At 37.5% G+C, this 8907-nt stretch overlaps 1 protein-coding gene across 1 annotated transcript in view; it reads right to left on the bottom strand.

Moving 5' to 3' along the window:
• COL4A5 (collagen type IV alpha 5 chain) overlaps positions 1-8653 on the bottom strand; it is a 439164-nt gene extending 430511 nt beyond the window's left edge. The window contains exon 1 of the mRNA XM_007952435.2: positions 8573-8653. Coding sequence (XP_007950626.1) covers positions 8573-8653 — 81 coding nt within the window. The remainder of the gene's footprint in view (positions 1-8572) is intronic.
• Between the last annotated feature and the right edge of the window lie 254 nt (positions 8654-8907).

The following is an 8907-nucleotide window of genomic DNA, read 5'->3' as shown; positions in this document are numbered from 1 at the left end:
AATATAAAGAAAACAAAAATCCTCCTACCTGGACTGATAAAATAGCATTATGATAAATAAGAGAAAAAAAAATTGAAGTTGTCAACAATTTAATTCTACTTGGATAAATAATAAATACCCAAGGTAGGCAAAGGTCAAGAAATCAAATTATGTATTATATTGGGCAAATCTACTGCAAAAGATCTTTTTAACATTTTAAAAAGCAAAGATGTCATTTTGATGACTAAGGCACTTAGTCTCTGGTCTTTTCAATCATTTCATATGCATGTGAAAGCTGGGCAGTGAAAAAGGAAGACAGAAAAATTGATGGGTTATAACTGTGAAGCTGGTGAAGAAGACTGAATATACCACGGACCACCACAAGAACGAACAAGTCATTCTTAAAAGAAATACAACCAAAATGTTCCTTAGAAGCAAGATTCTGGCTCACTTACTTTGGACATCAGGAAAGATCAGTAGCTAGGGAATGACATGATGTTTAGTAAAGCAGAAGGCCAATGGAAACCCTCAATAAGATGAATTGACACAATAAGGCCCAACAATGGAGTCAAACATATCTACAATCATGAAGATGATACAGGGCCAGGCAACATTTCATTCTGTCGCCATGAGGCAGATCCAACTCAATGGCAACTAACACCATTGGTTGCACAGTAGGGTAAATGTAATCAATGTTACTGAATTGAAGATGTAAAAATTTTGAATTGGAAAATGTCTTGTTATATATATTCTATCAGAATTTTAAAAATAGCTTTTTAAAACTAAAAATTTTAGTAACAGGAAAATGATTAATAACAGAAAATATAAGATAGAAAAGTGTATATAGAATGATCTCAATTTATTTTTCCTTATTTTAACCAATCTATTTTAAAAAAGATTAGCTACAAGAAGCAAAATCATGAGAATAGAGATTATTTTTGTATTGTTGGCAAAACTGTAAACATTTTTATTTTCTTCTTTATATTTTTCTTGGTTTATCCTTTTCTATATATCTCATTTCTGAAATTGAGCATGTATTATTCTTGTTATCAGACAAAAACAACACATAATTTGGTTGAATGAATGAACAAATATACAGTTCTTGCCTTCAAAGAGTTTATAATCTAATAGAAAGACCAATCAAACCCATGAAACAAAATTCTTGTAAGACCAAAAACATTTACATACTAGGCTGAGAAAGGCAAAATAATGCAAGTGTTCAAAGAAGGATGCAATCAGCAATTGATAAGCTAGTAAGGGAAAGTTTCACAGAGGACTATTTATCTGTTCTCACTAGCAGGTAAACACCATGAAGGCAGGGGCTTTGTCTGTTTTAGTCAGTTTTATCCATACTGTCTAGCACAAAATGTTTTTTTGGACAGTACACATCCATGAGGGTGGCATTAGAACAACAGAAAAAAATATCTTGATTATTTAAAAATGACTCAAAAAATACCTGTTGAATGAATGTAAATATTATGCTAGAATTAAGCAAAGACTTAGATCCCAAAAATTATAATCCAGATGCAGAGTCTGAAATATGTCTGCAGGGCTAAAGGGACTGCACGAAAGATCACCTACACTAGACTGTGGGGAGGATGTCGTAAAATTTAATGAAAAATAAAGTCAGAGGAAGGGAAAGATCATGATAGACCTTGAAAACCAGGTAAAAAATTTGAGAGTTAATGCAGTAAGAAATGGAGAATCAATGATTAACAACAATAATGAAATTTAAAATTTACTGAGCATTTACTATGTGTCAAGTACTATCCTAAATGTGTTACACAACTTTTCTCAATTTATTCTCAAAATAAACTGTGATGTAGGTACTCTTGCCCTTCTTTTGTTAATGAGGAAAGTAAGACTCAGAGTTTACTACTTTGCTGATGCTCACACATCTAACTAGTCAGATTCCAAGACTGACACCAGAGGCCAAACTCTGAAAGCTCTCTACAAAGACTACAAAACTCCTAAAGCTCTCTACAAAGACTACAAAACACCTCTGAGGAGAGAGACCAGAAAATGATGAGGTCCCATTACATCAAGGAGATACGTTTATCCTGTGCTGGTGGAGTAGAATCAGAGATAGCACTATGAATTCATGGTTTTCAATATATAGAGATAGTAGGAAATATATAGAGATGTGAATACATGTACATATATGTACATACATATTTCCTAGTTCTGTCTGCCGAGAGGGCCTAGAAACAATGGGACTCCATGAGCAATGAACACACCTATCACCTAGATTTTGGTTTCTAAATACAATTCTCCAATAAAAAGAAGCAGTTTTCTTTAGGGAAGTAGCTGATTCCAGGGTTAGGAAGGGAAAGCACTAAATGAGCCTGGGAGTGCTTAAATAATGATGGAGACATACAGAAAGGACACAGGGTCAAAATGAAGGGGTTCCTATTGTCCAAATTTGAGCAAAAAAAATAGTTATAATAATACAGTTATAACTCACAGAATAAAACAAATATGTCCATACTGATATAAATAAATAACCAAATCAATAAATGTGGGAGAAGAGAAAGGTCTTGTTATAGAATTCAGTTAATACACGTAAAAAAGTGTTGAAAATTGAAAGTCATTTGGCAAACACTACAATAGTTATTCAGGCAATAATTATCAGTGGATGCTAAATTAACAGGTACAACTATGATGAGAAAGAGGATATTTCTATCCCAGTATTGTACAACATAATTCTCACAAATAGTGGAAACTGAAATAGTAAAAACTAGTGACTTTATAGTGGATAAACCTAGCAGGCACCATCTTAACCAAGTTATCAAGGTTAATAACCCATGGTAAAGAATCTCACGTGTTGGATATACAAACATCAAAAGACAAATAAACACAATCCATAACAACAAACATTAATCTATGAGTGCACACATAGGTAGAAAGGAAAGATGATCAGGTATGGGTAGGTGAACGGGACTATACCTGTGACCATATATGTAGGTTTGGCAGACAATATTTCTATAGACATATCTGTATGTGCTGTTAAAATATCTATACATATAGCAGAGCTAACAGAGGCAAAGTCATGAAAACTTCATAGCCATAACCAAACACCTTGAAGAAATGAGTTGTTGGGCCTAGGGGCTCAGGACCATAGTCACAGAGGACATCAAGGTCAACGGGTATAACATAGTCCACAAAGACAATTTTCTACATCCTACTTTGGTGAGTAGTAATTGGGGTCTTAGAAGCTTGCGAATGTCCATCTAAGGTACAACTATTAGTCTCTTTGTCTAGAGGAAGAAAAGTGAAGAAAATCAAAGATACATGGCAGCAATTAGTCCAAGAGACTAGCAGACCATGTGAACCCAAGCCTCCATGATCCTGAGACCAGAAGAACTAGATGGTATGTGGCTACTACCGCTAACCATTCTGACAGGTTCACAATAAGAAATCCTGGATATAGTGGTAGAAAATTGTGGAACAAAACTCAAAATAATAGAAAAAATTAGGCTTACTGTTCTGACAGAGAACCCTTGAGACTATGGCCCTTAGTCACCCTTCAAGCCTGAAACTGAACTCACATGGCTCAACTTCAACAGACAATAACACCAGGGAGGTATGCACTCCTTAGAGCAATCAATCATATGAAATCAAAAGGGACAGGCAAGAAAGACAAATGGAAATGGTAACCACAGGGAAGAAGTGCAAAGTACGGTGTTCACTGTGACATTCAATGTCACAAAACAAAATGTGTGTGAACAGTTGAATGGAAAATCAATTTGTTCTGTAAACTTCCACTCAAATCATAATAAAAAGATGAAAAGGCCAAATAAAAACAGGAAAAAAAATACCCACTCTTAATATAGTCACAAAGAAAGATACATATATAAATAAATGTACCAGACTAAAGGTATATAAATAATTAAGTCAATTGAATTGGATATGATGGGTAGGTAAAGGGGTAAAAAAACAACATCAAAACTAAACCCTATAATTGAGTATCTTAAGCAAAGTGTGCTGCCATACACACATACCCCGTTTTTTTCACAACAGACAAATCCCTGAGCACTTAGGTATATTTAAAATTAGTATGGAAATGAACTAATTAAAGCAATCATAAGGTAAATATTTCTTCAAAATAAATTATCTACCCCAAATTACAGTCATTTTATAAATCTAACTTTTTATATACTGTGATTCCATAAAACTATATAAATTACAAGAAGCATTTTGATTATTTTTAAATTTATCTCTCTATACACAGAATATAGAAATCAAATTGTGATCTTTTGGTTCTAAGCCAAAAGCTTTTTCCATTATACTGTGGTGCTTCTCCTAACATCAGCAGGAAGAGATGTAATCCCCATTATCGTTTCCATTTCACCTCCTCTGTGTGTGTGTGTGTGTATGTGTGTGTGTGTGCGTGTGTGTGTATATATATATATGTATGTATGTATATATGTATGTATGTATATATATATATATATGTAATAGAAGCAGAAATTCCAACATTCTGAACAGCAAACAAATCTCTATAGATCACTTACAAAGGAGTCAAGGACTAACTAAAACAGTGTCATGGACAAAGAATCTGAAATCAAAGTGCCTAGATCCATTTTTCAGCTCTGCATGTTATGACCTATGTGATTTTTGGCAAATTACTTAACCTCTAAGATCTGGAGTTTCCTCATTTAAAAAAATGAGGATATTAATTATATACCTAATAGGTCTGTTGTGAGGATTAAATACAATGTATATTACCATATTAGCACAGTACCTGGCACACAGTAAACACTCAAAAATGTAAGCTTTAATGATAGTCATTGTGACAATTATAACAAATTCTTCCATTGGGCCTGTATACTTCATAGAGGAAAAAACCATTCCATGGCCACAAACCACACCCCTATCCTTGATAGGTTCTAGACACTAGTTACAAAGGGAGATGTTGTTGTTGTTGTTATGTGCCATGAGTCGGCCCCGACTCATAGCAACCCCTCCTTGGGTTGCTGAGGCAGTATCACTACGGAAGTAGATTGCCCTACCTTCCTTCAGATGAGTGGTTGGTGGGTTTGAAAAGCCAGCCCTCTGATTAGCAGTCAAGTACAAAGGGAGATAGTACAGATAAATTAGGAAAACCTATCCACTCTACTGTATACATAGATAAACACACAATTTACTAATATTTGTATAGCAGAAGGGGCATAATTTTGTATAGCATATCCATAAATCTAAGTTCATATCCTACTGACAGCAACTGGATATTAGTACCTTTATGTAAAAGCACATTATTTCCATGACTAGAAATTGACATTTCCAATCTAAAGTTGCCTCTTCTGTTATTGCTAACCTTTTGGCAGAAAGGTTACATTATTCCATCTAATAAATACTCTACCTAAAGTCAAAATCTCCCACATATGTGTGATATCCCAATAATATGGCATGGCTTCAGAGATAAGAAATCACTTTTCAATCTGTGAAAACATAAAGTAATTTAAGTAGCGATGCTCTTCCTGATATAAAGGCTCTTCTGATATTTTGGTATTTGGTGCTACAGGGAAGCTAGATAGCTGGCTTAAAAGAAAGTGGACCCAGATAAACTGGAACACAGTAGCCTTATATGAAGAATTTTCAGTCACTCAATACTAGACTACTTCAGTCAATAACCAGTCCCACTACCACTCAATTTTACTTGAAAGAAGGTCGCCAGTATCACCAGCACTAGTATGTAGAGCAGATACCATTCATGTTTTTCAAATGATTAAAACATTCATCTGACTAGAATACTAATGTATGAAGCAAATCCCTTGTTTATTAGATGTAAACCTTGCTGGTACAGTGGTTAAAGTGCTTGACTGCTAACCAAAATGGTGGGCGGTTCAAACCCACCAGCAGCTCAGTAGGAGAAAGATGTAACAGTCTGCTTCTGTAAAGATTAAAGCCTTAGAAACTCTACAGAGCAGTTTTGCTCGGTCCTATAGGGTCGCTGAGTCAGAATCCACAGCAGTGGGGTTGGTTTTTGGGTTTTTTATATTGGAAGTATAATATCCTAATATTCTAGTATATAATGATAAGGAAACGGGATGTAGAATGTGCTTAAAAATTGTACAGGAGGGAAAAAATTGTATGACGTCTTATGTTATTTTCTCATGAAAACTCAATCATTGATTCAAAAGTTCCAGAAAACAAATTTGTTCCCAAGTTTTGTCAATTATCAAAATAAATATCACTTTTAATATAAATTGATGTACAGTGTTGCTATACATATCTGTATCTGGTGCACATTTATTAATAGCAATGTCAGAAAGAAAAAAAAAACTTGAGAAACATTTATCAAATATCCATAAAATCTTTGCTGCTGGTTCAAATGCCATAAGCAGTAGGCACCAAGATGATTTTAAAATTAACCATTTCCAGCAGCCTAAATGTACTTGTATCCCATGGTCTGTAAGCCTATTAAGTGTCTAAATCTTACCTCATTAAGATGCAGTGCATCAAAAAAGCAATTACAAATCACTCATCTACTTTGATGGAGGGAAATTACGGCATGCATAGTTAAAAATATTTGATATGTATTTTTTTTTTCAGCAGATAGCCATCATAATCATGCTGTGCTTCCAAAAAACCCAGACCAAACCCACTGCCATACAGTGGATTCTGACACATAGCGACCCCCTTTGGGTTTACCAGGCGGAAAATCTTTACAGAAGTAGATTGTCCAGTCTTCCTTCCACGGAGTGGCTGGTGAGTTTGAACCGCCAACCTTCTGGTTAGCAGTCAAATGTCTTAGGCACTACGCCACCAGAGCCCCTATGTTGTGCTTGTTGTTGTTGTTATTTTCCGTGGAGTTGGCCCCGACTCATAGCGACCCCTCCTTGGGTTTCCGAGGCAGTATCACTAGGGAAGTAGGAATGCCCAACCTTCCTTCCGAGGAGTGGCTGGTGGGTTTGAACCACCAGTCTTCTGGTTAGCAGTCAAGTGCCTTAGGCACTATGCTACTAGAGCTCCTATGTTGTGCTTGTTGTTGTTGTTGTTTGCCGTCGAGTCGGCCCCGACTCATAGCGACCCCTCCTTGGGTTTTCGAGGCAGTATCACTACGGAAGCAGATTTCCCCATCTTCCTTCCGAGGAGTGGCTGGTGGGTTTGAACGCCATCCCTCTGGTTAGCAGTCCAGTGCCTTAGGCACTATGCTACCAGAGCTCCCCTAGGAAAGCTAGATAGCTAACTTAAAAAGAGTGAACCCAGATAAACTGCAAAACAGTAGCAGTGTATGAAGAATTTTTAGTCGATGGACCATATGAAGGCCTAAACAATGATCTCAAATTAAAGTGTTTTTAAAGCCACATACTGTGATCACTCAAATGTAACATTTAAATCAATTATCACACACTTGGTAGCTTTGGTAGCATAGTGCCTAAGGCACTTAACTGCTAACCAGGAGGCTGGTGGTTCAAACCCACCAGCCACTCCTGGGAAGGAAGGTTAGGCAATCCACTTCCCTAGTGATACCGCCTTGGAAACCCAAGGAGGGGTCTCTATGAATCAGGTCCGACTCGACAGCACATAACAACATCACACACTTAATTCTTTAGAGTTTAAGGGAAATTAAGAATGATGAGCATTCGGCTGGAGAACATTTTATCTGACCAAGTCATTCATTCCTTTACATCTGCCTCTCATCCCCAGAAGGGCAGTGGGTGCGACTACTCAGATTCCTTCTAGGAGATATATTGGGGTTTTCATCCTTTATTTCTCAAACTGAGTGAAACTCTCTGCTCTGTGATTCCACAAGTTAAATCTTCGCCCACACTCCTTTCAAGTAGAACAGGCATTCTCGCATTTTCGTTTGAAAAGAGGCCTTACACTTTAAATAGGTGAGGAGCAAATCCTCAATTTATTCAAACGTCTTGGTTTAAACAAAACAAAAAACCTCAACAAAACAACAAACAAAAGCTCAGAACTTGAAAAAAATTTTTCTTTTTTTACATGCAGAAAACCTGAAATCTGAGGCCATCCATCTTTACCTCACCTTTATTGGTATGTTACCTTAGCACTTGTAACAAGGATGTCAAAAGACAGAGAGTCTCTACAGTGGCCTTACTGACCTGAGGTGTGTGTGTGGGGAGTTTCATGCTGCTTAAGGAAAGAGCAAACGGGAAGAACTTCTGGGCGGTTAACACTTTGATGGAAGCTGGATTTAAAGAGCCATAATATTAAACTACAAAGTTTAAAGAGTGCGTGGGTTAGGTACAAGTAGTGAAAAAGTTTGCCGCCAGGCAGGGAAACACCCGAAGGTGGAGGGTGATGAGGAAAATTTTTAAATACTCACCAGAGCTTAGTGAACAATTAACAAGCGTCCCCCACCCCTGCCTCTACTCTCGCCCCCAGAATAGCTAGCAGCAGGGAAGCAAATAGCCTATTTTTAAACACTTAAAGCTTTCCCTTGGACTTCAGAAGGCTTGAGTTAGCAGTGGTAAATAATGTTTCTTTCTAAACAAGTGAAGGCAAATATGAATTCCTAGTCGAGACCTAGAAGAAAGGAAGGTAAAGTGACAAAAAGTGATTTCGGGGTGAGGTGATGGGCCGGGCAATGGGGGGATGGGGGTGGATAAAAGGAAGGACTTACCGCAGCCTCTGCAGGCTGCCCCCAAAGACTCAGGGCCAGTAAGAACAAGCCGGCAGCCAGGCTGACTCCACGTAGTTTCATTCTTCTCCTGCTCCTGCAGCTCCTTCAGCACCCACACGAAATCCCCGGCTGGCTCTGACCAACTGACATAATCTTGAGGGTTTATTGGAAGAGATCTAGAGCCAGGAGGGACAGCGAGGGTGCCCCAATTGTGCTGGTCCTTTTGGGTGAGGAATAAGAAGATCTTTAAGAAGGAAGAGGAGAAAAAAGAAGACGACGACGCTGTTCTTCCCTCCCCCCGCCCCTCCCCAAGTCTCTCGGGAGCACTAGTCCCT

The sequence above is a fragment of the Orycteropus afer genome, unplaced genomic scaffold, assembly GCF_000298275.1.
Source record: "Orycteropus afer afer isolate SDZICR_OR568_19922 unplaced genomic scaffold, OryAfe1.0 scaffold00336, whole genome shotgun sequence".
In the NCBI taxonomy this organism is placed as follows: domain Eukaryota; kingdom Metazoa; phylum Chordata; class Mammalia; order Tubulidentata; family Orycteropodidae; genus Orycteropus; species Orycteropus afer.
This window is presented reverse-complemented; position numbering and strand designations above follow the sequence as displayed.